Source organism: Sebastes fasciatus, chromosome 1 (genome assembly GCF_043250625.1).
Source record: "Sebastes fasciatus isolate fSebFas1 chromosome 1, fSebFas1.pri, whole genome shotgun sequence".
Taxonomy (NCBI): Eukaryota; Metazoa; Chordata; class Actinopteri; order Perciformes; family Sebastidae; genus Sebastes; species Sebastes fasciatus.
In genome coordinates, this window is record NC_133795.1 from 40,678,467 (window position 1) to 40,696,107 (window position 17,641).

At 46.8% G+C, this 17,641-nt stretch overlaps 1 protein-coding gene across 1 annotated transcript in view; it reads right to left on the reverse strand.

Annotated features, from left to right (window-relative positions):
- The window catches only part of cntn2 (contactin 2), a 62,764-nt gene that overhangs the window by 26,529 nt on the left and 18,594 nt on the right, over window positions 1-17,641 (reverse strand). Inside the window, exons 2-3 of the mRNA XM_074648980.1 lie at window positions 2,347-2,516; window positions 135-276 (exon numbers count right to left, since the gene is read on the reverse strand). Coding sequence (XP_074505081.1) covers window positions 135-276; window positions 2,347-2,407 — 203 coding nt within the window. The 5' untranslated portion in view covers window positions 2,408-2,516. The remainder of the gene's footprint in view (window positions 1-134; window positions 277-2,346; window positions 2,517-17,641) is intronic.

Below are 17,641 nucleotides of genomic sequence, written 5' to 3' on the forward strand. Positions count from 1 at the left end.
GTGTGTGGGGGGGGTGTCAGAACATAGATTGAACACAGCTAGAGAGAGCCTGTGTGTGTGTGTGTGTGTGTGTGTGTGTGTGTGTGTGTGTGTGTGTGTGTGTGTGTGTGTGTGTGTGTGTGTGTGTTACCCACCTGTAGGATGCAGCTGGACTAGCTCTGGCCTGACAGCTGAGAGTCACCTTGCCTTCACTGAGGCCCTCTGGGTAGATTAGACCGTTTGGCTGTTCTTCAAACACCGGCCCGCTGTCATGACCCGATACACACACGTCTCCACCTGGAAACAACATTTTTAACACAACACACTAAATCAGACACCGAACCCTGTGCCAGAAACGTCCCGATGCTGAGGACCTATACAGTTGTGTCCTGGACAATTCTATTGTGTCTTCATATACAGTAACTCCTACCAGCCAAGCCAGCCTTTTACTGATTTACTGGCTGACTGATTCACTTTGAAAAGCTTAAAGGTTGGCCCACACTAAAAGATTTTTTCAAATCTTAACAGATGTTGAAATGTGAGAGGCTTCACGTTTGGGGAGCCGTCACGTCGTCCATCTTTTTTTATACAGTCTGTGGTGAAGAATTAGAGTTGTGAGAACTGTTCAAAACGTCTCGGATGAACTACAGCCCAATGTCAAAGATTTGATTTAAAATGTGAAAAGCTACACACCCCCTTCACGCTGTAAAGCTTTATGAGCCCTATAAGGAATAAGCCTTTATCGTGTAATCTGGCTTGAAATGCAGGTCTAATGGAAGACATGCATCTTTAACAGTCTAGTCAGTCTGCAGTCTCTCCTTGAAGCTAGATGCATTATTATCTGAAGGATTAAAAATGCCCAGACACTGCGGGGAGACTAATATAGCTTAATCATTATACAACACTATGAACACTGCACCAGCTGCAAAATGCCAAGAAATGTAGAATGCATAACACAGAATATTAAGTTTTCTTTTTTTTTTTATCCAAAGTTGGAAAAGCAGAGTGATTGAATTGTCTAAAATAAATGATATTTACATTGTTGTAAAAGGTCTTAGGTGCAAAGTGAAGACTGATATATCCTTGACATCCATCCTACTGATTTGAGACATCGTTATAATAGCTGGTCTCATTTATGTTCCTTCGTACAAGTAGGACAATCCAGGTCAAATTTGTAAATTTAATGAATTTCACTTGAACCCCCTAGCCTAAAACCTGAGTCTCATTCAGTTTGGGGTGACACAATACATTTCAGTGGCGTAACAGGGCATCTCAGAAATACTGCTGAGACTGTCCAAGGCCGAGTAACAAGGGGTTTTAAACCTGGGTTGTATTTCTGTTGAAGGGTGGAGGAGGACAGGAGGGAAGGGTGAGAGTAAATCTGTTCTCCAGGTACGAGGGTCCATCCATCACTACTGTACAGCAGGCTCCTCACACACTGCTCTGAGCTGTGTATCTACCGTACACAACTGTAACCCAGTGCATTGTGGTTCTAATGGTGTCAGTCCAACCAGGTTTCCTAACCTCGAGGGGATTTTGTCATTACACTCTGAAATGCCTCCCCTTCAGCAATTCCCTTCAGCACAGAGGAAAACATCTTACACCGTATCTTTATCCCCACATCAGTCTCCCAGTCGGTCTCAGAGTAAACATCACATTCAGCTTTCTAACTGAACATACTACGATAATATATGTCCATCTGTATGTAACGGATGAAAAGTTGGCAAAAGAATGTGAATTAGTTTCCAACATCTTGTTAAATGTCTGGAGAGGTTGTATCATGATGACAGACTTACTGTAAAACACAATCAATAACTGTGTTAGTGATGGAAAGTACATTTACTCCAGTACTGAACTAAAGTACAATTGAGATATATACTCGCACTTTACTTCACAATTTCCATTGTTTTCTACTTCACTACATTTCAATGACAAATATTGTACTCAACTACATTGACTTGACAGATATAGATACTATATTACTACTATTATAGATACTTGATTAACCCATATTTTTGCGGGACGGCAGTGACGATTGGCACTCATAACAGGTCGGGTGGGTGGGACGCGCACAGGGTCGAGAATGATTGCAACATCTTTTACTGTGTTGCAGTATAGGGGCATTTGTGGGGATACAGTGATCCGCAATTTAAAAAGAATGTGGGACTCGGCCCCCCTACTGCTGGCGCCCAGGGCCTGGCCCACTGTATATTAGGGTTGGGTGACATGTTAACATTTTCCAACCGGCCATCGTCAGCCCAACACAGCAATTGCCCATATATTTGCGTAGGTGTGTGTTTTTGTGTGTGTGTGTTCTGAAAACCCCACATGGACATGCATGTTAGTTTGAGTTGAAGTAGAACTTACCGACAGCCTCCTTCAGGGCTACCGAGCTGAGGACCAGCAGACACAGCAGGCGCTCCATCATCTGGATCCAGCTGGATTACAACAGGTTCCCAAAACAGATCAGGAGCAGGGATCAAAACCTGTTCACCTTATCTCATAGGAGGAAGAGGAGGCGTTCGATCTAACCGAGCCTGTGCAGGAAAAAGAAGAACAAGATTACTTACATGACAACTCCTATAGCTCTTTGGAGGAATTATCTTCATTAAGCACTGATTGCTTAAAAATATGTAATTCAATTTGACTCCTCATCCATCACTAAAATCCAAGAGGCAACCTCCGGGTCTGAGAAGTGAAGCCAAAGCTGAAGTGCCTTATTTTGCATTCTTTCTAACAGCCAGCAGGGGGCGACTCCTCTGGTTGCTAAAAGAAGTCTGATTGTATAAAAGTCTATGAGAAAATGAGTCTACTTCTCACTTGATGAGGAGGATAATGATGATAATGATGATGAGGATGATGAGGATGATGAGGATGATGAGGATGATGAGGACATGGAGTTGGCTGATAATTTTTTTCTGGTAAGTACATTTTGTTTGAAGCCTGTTTTCCACTAACCAAAATGAGCATCCTGATTAACATCAAAGTTAACGTGAATTATGGATGCACCTCGCTAACCACGCTAGCTAGCCAGTGCTAGTGTTAGCTGGTAACTTAGCGTTTGCTATGCTAACAGGTACCTAGCTCCACCCTGTCATCCAAATACAGTCACTTCTGGCTCCAAAAAAACAAGATGGTGACGGCCAAAATATCAAACTTGCTTCAAAACGTTAGTCCACCAATGAGTGACTACGTCAACTTCTTATATACAGTCTATGCTAAGTACTGGTATCTGTACTATCCCATCAGTCAAACCCTGGTTGTAACAACACATGTTCATAATATGTACATACAGATGTTCCAAAAACATTATTATATATTTTTTTTCCTTTCAGTTTGTTATTCTCATTCTTCATTCTTTGATCATCAATTCATCAAACGTTACTGGGAATTAAATGTTGTTTCACATCTGACAAGATACCAACATGAAAACTTCTCATTACATTAAGAGTGAAGCAAGCTCTGCTATTTCAGTAGAGCTCTTCAAGGACCTTAAACTCTACATGTGGTTTTGCTTTGTGAATAAATCTTGATAATCAGACTTTGTTTTTGTCAGCCACACTAGCAGCCTTGTTTCTTTATTGTTCCCAAATAAATAAGATCCATTCAAGTTTTTCTTGAAGGTCAAGCTCCTCCTACCCACAACAACACTCCCACATAAGCTCCCCTTACTGACAGTCAGAGTTAAAAGAGCCTTCAATGGAAGTAGCTCAAAACTTTGTGGGGACCTCAGATCATTTTTACAATGTATCAAAAATATTAATTCAAAATAGTCCAGTAACCATCATTTGAACTTGAAGTGGCCCTGAACACAGCCCTGCTTCAGGTCAGACAGTCTGTTCATGTTAAAAGAAAAATACATGAAGCATGAAAAGCATTGTTCAGGATATCATATGTACGGAGCACTGCAGTAATACATTAAAAATGCATCTTTTCTTTTGGACATGTGACGGCTCTATGTAGAACCATTTAGAACATGTAGTAAAGAAGCTGATAAGATTGTAAGAAATTGCTGGTTGACTGACATGGTCAGTCAGAGAGTTCTTGAGTCATTAGGTCTCCATTTCGAGGCACTACACTCCCTAAAAGAACAAAGAACACGATGGCATCTGTTGGTGCTCTGCTCTAAAATTTCAAATTCGATCCACTTTTTACCATTTTGTTTAAAAAATCCTACTGTATACTAGGACGCACACAAAGAGTGGTGTTCTTTGCAAACATGTTTCAGTAATAAATGGAAATGGAATTGAATTAGCTGAATGAATTCTTGTTTTTCTGTCCTTGACCTCTCATTTGCACTGCAGCTCTTAATGGCTCCTGACAAAGCCCCCAGTGTGCCTGTCCTCTCATTTGTTGACAGTGAGTCACTACAATACTGGAATTACCGCCTGGCGTTTGTACGCCTCCGCCAACCAGCCAAGTTGCAGTTTACATCCGTGTTTGTCCAAAATGTCATTTTATCCTGTTAGGCATTTGTGTGAAATTGTCATAATTAGCATATGAATTATTGAGTTACGGCCGAAAAAACGTGTTTTGTGAGGTCACAGTGAACTTTGACCGCCAAAATCTAATCGGTTCTTCCTCGAGTCCAAGTGGAAGAAGTCCAAGAAATTCACAAGAATGGGACTGACGGACGGACAACCAATTAAATGGCCTGTTTAAACATGTTCATGTGCGCTCCATGTTGCATTACAGCTCTTTGCTTCTGCTGAAACTGTCTCACAGCTCATTTAAATCAGGGCATTAAACATTAATGTTTACTGCAGCTTTCCAATTAAATTATATACATAACTTATTTAAACCATTAACTATTTATTGGCTTTTTGTTTTCATTGCTTTTTTAAATGCAATTTCTTTCTAATCTTAAAGTATTTGTTAGTTTGTTCTTGCTTTTTTGTTTTGTCTTTTAAATGCAATCTTAATATTTTCTTAAGCTCCTCTTAGACTACAATCCCCGCTGGCATTTTATCAAACATTACACCACACACCGAGCATTCCTAACCAAAAACCACAGCAGAAACTGGGGACATATTGATTTCAGCCTCATTTAAAATACCATTTGATTATTATAATCTATATATCTTATACCCAATGTTTAAACTTGTAGATTAAATTGCGATCAATTTTGACTGTTTTCTGAGTGTTTTCTCACTTTCAGCCTAGTCGATTAGTCTAACTTTAATCTTCCGTTTGCATCAGAGTGACACTTGACACTTTAGAGAGACACTTACTGAGATATTGTTTCTCAAAAATTCTCATCTCAAACTGAAAATCAAGCTGAATCTCAAAATATCAATTTGTCACAGTGTGACATCTTCAGGAAATAATGAAACTAAAACACACAACATGAGTGTGTTCTATGCTTTAAGAGGGATAAACTGAAGTAGCTGCAATCTGCCCTTAACTTAACCTTTAGAAAAAACTGTTTGTCCGTCCTCATCCCTCTATTTTCCGCTCTGAGGTTGAGGCTGTTGAAGGGCACTCAAAGACAGCAGCAGAAAAGGTCAAAATGTCTCCACACATTAACAATTAAACTGTGGGACACACACTCTTTATCTGTCCTTCACAACAATGCATCTCTCTCTCTCTCTCTCTCTCTCTCTCTCTCTCTCTCTCTCTCTCTCTCTCTCTCTCACCTTCATGCTCCATAAAGGAGTTTGACAGCCCAAGGCCATAAGGCTTTCAGGGCTGTGTTAGACATCTGCTGATGGAGCACACGCTCCCTTGAGGACCACACACACACACACACACACACACACACACACACACACACACACACACACACACACACACACACACCCACACAATACACAATACACAATAGGGCATATCATTTGAATGGAGGTAAAGGAGATGTAAAAGGCTGGGTGGTGGTAGTGGTGGTGGTAGTGGAGAGATATGTGGTCAGAGTTGAAGGTCAAACTTAAAGGAATAACTTTGGCATTTTTCAACCTGGACCTTATTTTCCCATGTTTTTGTGTCAAAGTGAGTCACTAATGGGCACAACTATTTTTTTAAACTGGTCCAGTATTGAGGGAGAACACTGCAGCCGTCAACCACTAATCAGGCTGTGATGTAATGATTTGGGGGCAACCTGGTACCGTCAGTTTACGTTCACTAAAAGTGCTTGTTTACTGCCACTGACAGGCTCAGATTGTTATTAGAAGTGTCTGACAACATTACGGAAAGGAGGACCCTACAGAGAAATATAACTTTTTTCTTCACGTTTGTCTTCCGGCAACAAGTCACATGACGCAATAACAAACAGAAAGCAAAAGAGAAAGGTTTCATTATCCTTTAAAGGTGCTGTGTTTAAGATCTGGCCACCTGCTCCAAACAGATAGGGGGCAGCATTTCACCTCTACTACTGGGTCCATACAATCTAAATCTACAGTGATCAATTATAAAAAAGCTACTAACTAACAGCAGGGCAAGAATACGAAAAATTCAACCAAACTACTGAAACGCTGAGAGCCGGTCAAAATAACACCGCTATCCGATAATCTTCCCGTGTGGCGTCGGCCTATAGTCTACGTTAGCCACCTGTGTGTTTGTGTGCCACTAACCGGGGTCTGTACGGTCTGTTTGGATTAAATCCAAAGTGGCAGATACGAGAAAATAACCCGCACCTTCGTCTCGTCCCCCCTCCGCGTTCAGGAGACCACCCCGCCGGAAGGAGAGCGGTCGGCACTCGGCAGCTCCAGGAGACAGACACCCAGTCAGTGGCCACAGCAACTCGGATTCAGCCAGCTCAATGAACCTGCAAGCTTCTGTCCAACGTCGGCCTCTCTCTGCTGCATTTCTTCGGCCATATACTCTAGCTCGAATAAATACAGCCAAAACACTGTAAAATGTATCCTCATCCATAACATCCTCTGCACTCATATTTTCGGAAGCCATTTTCGCAGTTTGCAATACAAGCGAAGAGAACAAGGAAGTCTTGTCTGTCGTGGAACACGGCCCTGCATGGCTACCAAGCCCCCAGGAAGAGCTCTGGTCTTCGATCCCAACTTTCGTAGTGGCCAAACGGCGGCACTGCAACTTCTGTGTCCTGACATGCATTGGGCCCAAAAATACTTTTTCCCATAGACTTACATTGGGAAAGAGACGTCTGTAACTCAGCAGATAATTTTTTTTGAGGTGAATCAACTTCCCTGTACGAACACCTAGATAGCCCTTATTTAAAAAATTAAGTTTTTAAAGTTGTAAAATGAACTAATAGCTGAATCCAGAGTTATTTCCCTTCCTGCGTTCATGTGAATGAGACCCAGACCGAGGCTGGAGCGCAAGCTGTGACGACGGCGTGACGTTGGGACCTCGTGACCGAGTCATGTGACCGAGCGGACGCTATTCTGCGCATGTTCCATGTGCCCAAGATCCGGGTACTTTTCCAGACGGAAGTCGAGCCATTTAGGCTTCATGCACCACTGAGCAACTTTCATAGGAATGAACGGGGCTCCAACGCTGTATCCAGTTCTCTTATTACATCCATATTGACTACCCAGAGAAGTCCAAGCTGAGTTAGCCTGTAGTTCTTCCTTGCATCCACCACTGACTTGTCAAATGACGGCGCTGGATGCAGGAAGAACAACTGGTTTTGCAGCAGGAGAACTCGGCTCTCTGGGTCAATATATCATGCACTGAGGTATTTCTTAAATGGACTACAATTATCATCAACACTGATTGGACATCCATATAAAAGGCACAGAATTGTCTCTTTAAAAATGAGTTACTAGTTAATCTATGATCAGTTGTACACTTTTGGGACACACCATAACATTATTAATGAAGGTTCATACTGGGGATGTGCATTCCAAGCAAAAATACTATTTGATAATCACTGGGAATTAGTTGTTTATTTTTCGAAAATCATAACCCGCGACCACACACACACACACACACACACACACACACACAAACATAGGCAGGGCCCCTCCCTGTTGATTCAGAAATGGAGATGCTGAAAGCGAGAAGCAGCTCATGCATTGACTTCATGAGTGAGACCAGATTGCTGTCGTGACTGGAATCTTGACACACAAGCACACACACACACACACACACACACACACACACACACACACACGCACACACATTCTGTCCGTGTCTTTCCATCCCGCTGCGTTAAAGGCATCATGAGCACGCTCAGCCAGCTGAGCCGAAGAATCCATAATCTCCAATTTCCCTGATGAATGTGTAGAAGGTGCATCTTGGCGGTGTGCTGTGTTCTGTGTATATTATTGCATCGTCACCTCTGTTACTATGATGTGATGCCATCGAGGAGAAATGTGGCAATCCTCTCGTCACCGTCTCGTTACCGTACACGGCCCACGCAAATGTGATATTGAAGTTGAGAAGTGATACTTTGGAAAAAAGGATAACTGAGCTGTGTTGTCATGAGCAAAACGCCGTGGTGAGGAACCATGTGGCACTGGGACTTTACAGCAACACAAACAACCTGTTGACTGCACAACCCACTGTGGCTGCTTCCTCTTTCTACCATTCCTACGTGCAATAGGTTAAAATTGGAACTACAAGTAACACAACAGGTGACATTTAGAGAAAGAATGAGGAGTGGAGGGAAAGGAGTTCAGAAAGGTAAAGGAGAAGCAGTGAACTGCAGAGGAAACAGAGCTGGACATGTCCTCCTCACTTTCATTGTTTCGGGCGGGAGGGAGGGTGGGTGCTACGTTTCCATGACGACACCGTCGGGACAGCTAGCCAGTGGGGCACACTCACATGCACTGAAAGGCACGCGTAGCCGGCCCGGCTATGTCAACAAAGCACAGAGAAGCTCTGATTCCAACACACACACAGAGGGAGAGAGACTTCATTCTCTGCTCAGGTAGACATTACTCCTCTATATCTTCACATAGACGATAGTTGTTGATGATATATTAATGCTCTGGGTGTCGTAAACCCGACAGTCCCTCCGTTTCTCATACCATGCACTGTCAGCAGGATGCTCAGTTCTGTTCGTCTGAGTCGTCCTGACCTTATGCATGCAGTGTGTGCTTGTGTGTGTCTAAAGAATAGTAAAATGGGGAAGCATTTGAAAAGTATGATGAGAGGGATTCTTTTGCATTCAGACCAAATGTCTGAGTTTAACTGTGTGTCTGACCCCACTGTGGGGTTTCTATCTCTGTCCATCCATCCATCCATCCATCCATCCATCCATCCAGCCATACATCCATTTTCTTCCACTTATCGGGGGCCGGGTTGCGGGAGCAGCAGGCTTAGCAGGGAATTCCAGACTTCCCTCTCCCCAATAACGTTTTCCAGCTCCTCCTGGGGGACCCCGAGGCGTTCCCAGGCCAGACCAGATATATAATCTCTCCAGCGTGTTCTATCTTTGTGAGAATATTTAAATCGTCCATCTGAAAATGCAAGCAGGGACTTGTTTGCGTATTTCAAGAATCAAAATGTTTCTGTTTGTTCTATGGTTGACCTTCCCAGGAGGCCCTCCATGGATTTTCAGAAACCAGCTCTCTACCTGCGCTGCAGTTCTGATGAAAGAACAGAAACTGTATCCTCAGTTTAGGTAATGGCTCAGCGTTACTGCCAGGACAAGGCAGAGAGATTCCCTCAGTTTGGGTTGTTTTTTTTCTCTTTTGTTTTTAAGTATCAGCTGGCTGGTACACTGCTGGCAGTATGGAGCTGATTTCACAACAAAGGGTTAAAAGCTCGCCCCGGACCACGGCCCAGAGGATCGTCCTCACAGGGTCCGTTAGACCCTTTTGTCTTCCTAGAGAATTTGGCCGGGTGACTTCAATCTTGATTTCATATGCCAGGACCAGACACTAAGAGGGCCGCTACTACAGCTGCAGAGAGCTCAGTGGTATGTTGATGTTCTCCATCGACCATGTGTCCAACTAGCGAACACTAGATTTCTCTCTGCTTCACTTTGTGCCGTTTTTTTAAACATTTATACCCTATTTTGTGAATAAGATTAATCATCACTCTTCTGATTTAGATGTGGACCTTCCTCGCTGTTGTCTTAACCTGCCAAGTCATTTCAGGTCATTTCCCTGCTTGTTTTTACTGAAGCTGTTTTGCATTTAATTCCTTCTAAAATGACCTGACTGTGATCTCTCAGTCTGGCACTAAGCCATCCTTCTCCGGGTTATACTAACACATCATTAATGGGTGCTGAGTCAAGAGAGTGCTGTGTATCACTCAGTGGAACACCTCCAGGTCTGAGAAGTGAAGCCAATGCTGAAGTGCCTTAAACCTGCATTCTCTCTAACAGCCAGCAGGAGGCGACTCCTTTGGTTGTAAAAAGAAGTCTATGAGAAAATGAGCCTACTTCTCACTTGATTTATTACCTAGGTAAACATTGTAAACATGAGTTTATGGTCTCAATCACTAGTTCCAAGTCTTCTTCAATACAGCATGATGTTCATTTAGTAAATTATGTTCCCGTTTAGAGTCAAATAGACCATAAAGCAGGGGAGGCTTCAGGGCATGGCTACCCTTTGATTGACAGCTCGCTACCACGGTGTTGTCCAGTCTGGGAGTAGTCTGTGTTTTTGTATCATGGCGACGGCCAAAATCCCGAACTCTAGGCTTCAAAAGACATAGTCCACAAACCAACGGGGGACATCGCGGTGACTACGTTCACTTCTTATATACAGTCTATGTACATCTGCAGATGTACACAGAGAAGGGGGTTATGGGTATCTATACCAATAGGTCACATTGGCTCACAGAGAAGTTAATGCGCATACTTGCCAAATCTCAACAGTGCGACTACATCCCCGTGCGTCAAACAAGCTGATTGGTTGATCCAACTTCCTGTTGGAAAGTGAATTTGAAGGGCAAAAGAAAAGAAAGGAGAACGAGGCATGTTTTAACCTCCTGTACTCAGAGTCTTAATCATCTAAACATTATTCTGTAATGAATTGATTGAGATCACTAACCACTAACACACAAGCAAATGTTACAACTAGTCATTAAAAAATAATGAACAGCTAAAGCCCTTAAAGCTGCACTGGGAATGCAGTTAATTAAAAAGAAGCAAATCTTGTCTAAAAGCATCCTGATCTGATCCACCAACAGAAATGTGAACAATATAAATTCAGACCACCGAGCAGATCGAGCATCTAATTAGCCCTCCGGGGTAACTCCTACGCTTCAGCGTACGCCGTGTACCTGCCGACAGTTATGCAAGTTAGGCATTAATTGACCGACCACACGCAGGGAAAAACACAATTACTGCGACATTAATGGACGGAAAGAATGAGCGATCATATCAGGACATGCTGAACTGTTCAGGTCTCTGAAAACTGAAGAAGACATAGTGCATAATAAGCACAGTCCTGAGCCAGTATCCAGGCAGCCAACCGGAGGGGGGGGGGGGGGAGGGGAGATACAAATCTTCATACTGTCTGCTGCACCCTGAACCGGCTATTAGTTTCCCATCCACTAACAAGGAGAGTGAGGCGCCTGAGAGCGGGATGACTTCATGCACACTGTGTCTGACTTCATCAGGACACAGAGAAACACATCTATTATCTGTCTGTGTCTGAGTGTGTGTGTGTGTGTGTGTGTGTGTGTGTGTGTGTGTGTGTGCGTGTGTGTTTGTGTGTGTGTGTGCGTCTGATCATTACGGAACAATAGTGGGTCTATGAGTCTCTTTGGCCACCTCTGGCCCTGTTAAACAGAGAACCATTTACTGAAGGGCAATCCACACTTCCAACACTGATACACATGTGAAGAGCACACAGTGAATGACTGCTGTACCACTGCAGCACGACTCACAGAACCCACTCTAATCACAGAACCCACTCTAATCACAGTCACTTGACGTGACGTGAGTGAGGAACTGAGTTGACATATGTCCTCTCTACCTTAGCATATAAATAGGGATGCACCGATACCGATACCAGTATCGGGTATCGGGTATCGGGTCCGATAGTGTGCTCATGTACTCGTACTCGTACTCGCAAAACAGCTCCGATACCACTTTACGGCAGCGTGAGGTTAACCTCTCATCACCATCTTTCGGGTCCTCACACTCCACCGCCATGACAGTGCGAGAGAGACGGGTGCGGGTGGTGCGCCCGACCCCTCGGGGCCTGGATCCCGCCTCATCCGGCGCGCGCCGGCCCTCACTTTCATTGCACCACGGGGTTTTGCTTCCACCCTCTGACTCGCGCGTGTGTTAGACTCCTTGGTCCGTGTTTCAAGACGGGTCGGGTGGGTTGCAGACATCGCCGCAGACCCCTGGCGCCTTTTACGTGGGCCGAGCCTCGCCATGGGGGAACGACGCGGTTGACAGAGGACAGTCCGCCTCGGTCGACAGTCGCACCGGGAGCAGGGAGCCCCGTCCCTCCCTGGCTGGGAGAGAGAGGGCGCAGCGTGCACTTTGGTCACGGCCCCGGGAAGCACCTTCACCCCGAGCCTTTCCAAGCCGACCTAGAGCCGGTCGCGGCGCACCGCCTCGTATGCGAGACTCCCCAGGCTGCCGTGTGTCGCTCACACCCTCCAGCTGGCTTTTAACGAGGGTCTTTTGGCACAGAGAAGTACTGGTATCGGTACTCGGTATCGGAGAGTACCCAAATGTAAGTACTTGTACTTGTGCTCGCTCTGAAAAAAAGTGGTACCGGTGCATCCCTACATATAAAGGGTTCATATAAAAGGACACACCTAGTTAATAAACATTAGTCTGTAGTCAATACTGTCACAAATCAAACCCACTGAAACTTAAGTGCATAGGCTAAATACATTTTCAAAATAAGAGACTCACATCTGGATCTCAAAGAGACCGTCAACGCTCCACCTCTTTGTCCATTTTCGGATTAGCTGGAATTGTCACTGCCAAGATGGAGATGACCAGAGAGCTTCAATGCTTCCTTTATTATCTCCTTTAGCATAGGAGACACTGGACCATTCTTTTACCGCGGTTGTCTTTTCCTAAATCCTTCTGAATTCTCTTTCACATCTTTCCTTGACCTCACCTCTCCGGGAACCATCACCTTAACGTGGTGGAGAGGTTTGTGTGTCCCTATGACCCTGAGGGCTGTGTTGTCTGGAGCCTCGTGCTCCTGGTAGGGTCTCCCATGGCAAATTGGTCTTAGGTGAGGGGCCGGACTAAGAATGGTTCACAAAAAACCCAATGACGACACGAGGCAGAGGAGGAGTTACCCGGCCCGGAGGAAGCCCGGGGCCCACGTCTGGAGCCAGGCCCAGACGGAGGGCCCGTCAACGAGCGTCTGGTGGCCGGGCTTGCCACGGAGCCCGGCCGGGGATACCCCGAAAAAGGAACGTGGCACCCCCCTCCTCTCCATCCTGTGGGCTCACCACCTGCGGGAAGAACCGCTTGGGTCGGGTGCGCTGCCACACGGGTGGCAGTGAAGGCCAGGGACCTCGACGGACTGGACCCGGGCGGCAGAGGCTGGCTCTGGGGACGTGGAACGTCACCTCTCTGTGGGGGAAGGAGCCGGAGCTTGTGCGGGAGGTGGAGCGCTATCAGTTGGATCTGGTAGGGCTTACCTCTACGCACAGCCTCGGTTCTGGAACCGTACTCTTGGATAGGGGTTGGACTCTATTCTTCTCTGGAGTTGCCCGTGGTGTGAGGCGCCGGGCGGGTGTGGGGATACTCACAAATCCCCGGCTGAGTGCCACTATGTTGGAGTTTACCCCGGTGGACGAGAGGGTCGCCTCCCTACGCCTTCGGGTTATGGGGGGGAAAACTCTGACTGTTGTTTGTGCGTATGCACCAAACAGCAGTTCGGAGTATTCGGCCTTCTTGGAGACCCTGAATGGTGTCCTGTATGGGGCTCCAGTAGGGGACTCCATAGTTCTCCTGGGAGACTTCAACGCGCACGTGGGCAACGATGGAGACACCTGGAGTGGCGTGATTGGGAGGAACGGCCTCCCTGATCTAAACCCGAGTGGTCGTTTGTTGTTGGACTTCTGTGCTAGTCATGGATTGTCCATAACGAACACCATGTTCGAACATAAGGATGCTCATAAGTGTACGTGGTACCAGAGCACCCTAGGCCGAAGGTCGATGATCGATTTTGTAATCGTATCATCTGATCTGAGGCCGCATGTTTTGGACACTCGGGTGAAGAGAGGGGCGGAGCTGTCAACTGATCACCATCTGGTGGTGAGTTGGGTCAGAGGGTGGGGGAAGACTCTGGACAGACCTGGTAAGCCCAAACGCGTAGTGAGGGTGAACTGGGAACGTCTGGAGGAGGCCCCTGTCCGAGAGATCTTCAACTCACACCTCCGGCGGAGCTTTTCTGGCATCCCTGTGGAGGTTGGGGGCATTGAACCCGAGTGGACGATGTTCAAAGCTTCCATTGCTGAAGCTGCGGCGGTGAGCTGTGGTTTTAAGGTCTTAGGTGCCTCAAGGGGCGGCAACCCTCGAACACCGTGGTGGACACCGGTGGTCAGGGAAGCCGTCCGACTGAAGAAGGAGGCCTTCCGGGATATGTTATCTCGGAGGTCTCCAGAGGCAGTTGCAGGGTACCGACGGGCCCGAAGAGCAGCAGCCACTGCCGTGACGGAGGCAAAGCAGCGGGTGTGGGAGGAGTTCGGAGCAGCCATGGAGAAGGACTTTCGGTCGGCACCAAAGTGCTTCTGGAAAACCATCCGGCACCTTAGGAGGGGGAAACGGGGAACCATCCAAGCTGTGTACAGTAAGGATGGGACACTGTTGACCTCAACTGAGGAGGTAATCGGGCGGTGGAAGGAGCACTTTGAGGAACTTCTGAATCCGACCAATACGCCCTCTATGGTAGAGGCAGAGCTGGAAGCTGATGGGGGACCATCATCAATTACCCTGGTGGAAGTCACTGAGGTAGTCAAACAACTCCACAGTGGCAAAGCCCCGGGGGTTGATGAGATCCGCCCAGAAATGCTGAAGGCTCTGGGTGGGGAGGGGCTGTCTTGGATGACACGTCTCTTCAACACCGCGTGGAAGTCGGTGACAGTGCCTAAGGAGTGGCAGACCGGGGTGGTGGTTCCCCTTTTCAAAAAGGGGGACCAGAGAGTGTGTGCCAATTACAGGGGTATCACACTGCTCAGCCTCCCTGGTAAAGTCTACTCCAAGGTGCTGGAAAGGAGGGTTCGGCCGATAGTCGAACCTCGGATCGAAGAGGAACAATGCGGATTCCGTCCTGGCCGTGGAACAACGGACCAGCTTTTCACTCTCGCAAGGATCCTGGAGGGGGCCTGGGAGTATGCCCATCCAGTCTACATGTGTTTTGTGGACTTGGAGAAGGCATATGACCGGGTCCCCCGGGAGATACTGTGGGGGGTGCTGCGGGAGTATGGGGTGAGGGGGGCACTTCTCAGGGCCATCCAATCCCTGTACGCCCAAAGCGATAGCTGTGTTCGGATCCTCGGCAATAAGTCGGACTCGTTTCCGGTGGGGGTTGGCCTCCGCCAGGGCTGCGCTTTGTCACCAATCCTGTTCGTGATATTCATGGACAGGATATCGAGGCGTAGTCGGGTGGAGGAGGGTTTGCAAATCGGTGTGCTGAGGATCTCATCGCTGCTTTTTGCAGATGATGTGGTCCTGTTGGCATCATCGGTCTGCGACCTCCAGCACTCACTGGATCGGTTCGCAGCCGAGTGTGACGCAGTCGGGATGAGAATCAGCACCTCTAAATCTGAGGCCATGGTTCTCAGCAGGAAACCGGTGGTTTGCCTACTCCGGGTAGGGAATGAGTCCTTACCCCAAGTGAAGGAGTTTAAGTATCTCGGGGTCTTGTTCGCGAGTGAGGGGACGATGGAACGTGAGATTGGTCGGAGAATCGGAGCAGCAGGGGCGGTATTGCATTCGCTTTACCGCACCGTTGTGACGAAAAGAGAGCTGAGCCGGAAGGCAAAGCTCTCGATCTACCATTCAATCTTCGTTCCTACTCTCACCTATGGTCATGAGGGTTGGGTCATGACCGAAAGAACGAGGTCGCGGGTGCAAGCGGCCGAAATGGGTTTCCTCAGGAGGGTGGCTGGCGTCTCCCTTAGAGATAGGGTAAGAAGCTCAGTCATCCGTGAGGGACTCGGAGTAGAGTCCTTGCTCCTTTGCGTCGAAAGGAGCCAGTTGAGGTGGTTCGGGCATCTAGCACGGATGCCTCCTGGGCGCCTCCCTTGGGAGGTGTTCCAGGCACGACCAGCTGGGAGGAGACCACGGGGAAGACCCAGGACTAGGTGGAGAGATTATATCTCTACTCTGGCCTGGGAACGCCTCGGGATCCCCCAGTCAGAGCTGGTTAATGTGGCCCGGGAAAGGGAAGTTTGGGGTCCCCTGCTGGAGCTGTTGCCCCCGCGACCCGATCCCGGATAAGCGGTTGAAGATGGATGGATGGATGGATCTTTCCTTGACCTCATGACGTTTTCCATCGAGGTCAAGGAGAAGCGGTTAGGAAAAGACGTTAGGATGTAATGTTTTGACTTTTTGACCGCAGCCTACATCCGTCCATATTTTATACAGTCTGTGGTTCACAACTGTCCAAATGAACCGCACCAGAGTTTGTTTAAAACGGAGTAAATGTTGGTTTGTGAAAGTGCCCAGTGCCAACTTTCACTGGTTGAGCTCCATACACACAAATAGGTTAGCGAACAAACAAACTCACACACACACACACAAACAAGCACACACCCTAGTACACTCTCTCCTCTCGGCCTCGTTGTTCTATTTTCTTCCCTGGCTGAAGGACAAACACCACAGCCTCAGTGTGTGTGTGTGTGTGTGTGTGTGTGTGTGTGTGTGTATTTGCAGATGTGAGGTGTCGTAGCCTATGAACGCCGGATGTGTGACTTTTGACCTCAGTTATAAGTGCTTTCTCTCAGTAGTCACTACCATGTCCTCTAACTTCCTGTCCTGACTTCTGACTGACCTCGGGCCAGAGAAGGCTGCTGGCTGGAATAAGGTCAGCGTTGCACCCGGGGCCACGGGTGGACAGCTTGGCCATTGAAGTTCTTAAGAGACCACTGTGTGTTTGTTCTCTCCTTCTGGGCCTTTATTTATCAGATGTCTCAGTGAAGGAAATAAGTCCAAAAAGTGACCCAATATTCTCAGAGTGACACACATTGGGTCCTACTTTTAGACAAAAGTAACCTTGGAAAGTCATCCTTCTGGGTTTAGGAGAGGCGCAAGTCTTCCCTAACCTGTCCAAGCAGGCACTGACATATAAACATATTGGTTGAATATAAAGTCTTTAGGACTGATTTGGTCCAGGATGCAATCACATTCATTCAGTTAGAAATAAACTGTAGCCAGTCCGCATAAAAAAAGGTCTTGCAATTGTGCCTAGCTTGCATTTGACAACCTGAATGAAGAGCAAAAAAAGGTCAGGTCCACATTTTCTAAAGTCCGTCTTCAAAATATACTCCGGGGCTCCTACGCGACCAAAAATCTGTCAACTAAACATTTTCATTGGTCGCACCGGTGCGCCTGACATTTACCAGGTCTGTCTCTGTGTGTGTGTATATGTGAAACCGCGCCCAGTAGTCTACTCCTCCTCCACCAACATCACAACCATAAAACATACAAATACAACATTAAGGTAATACAAAATGGAGAGAACTATTGATTGGTTTTTTTTAACAAGAAAAATGCTGCGGCGCTCTTCTGACCCTACAGTACATCTTTGGTGGAGATGGCCTCATCTGACTTGACCCTCAAACATTTATCTGCAACCTGTTTATA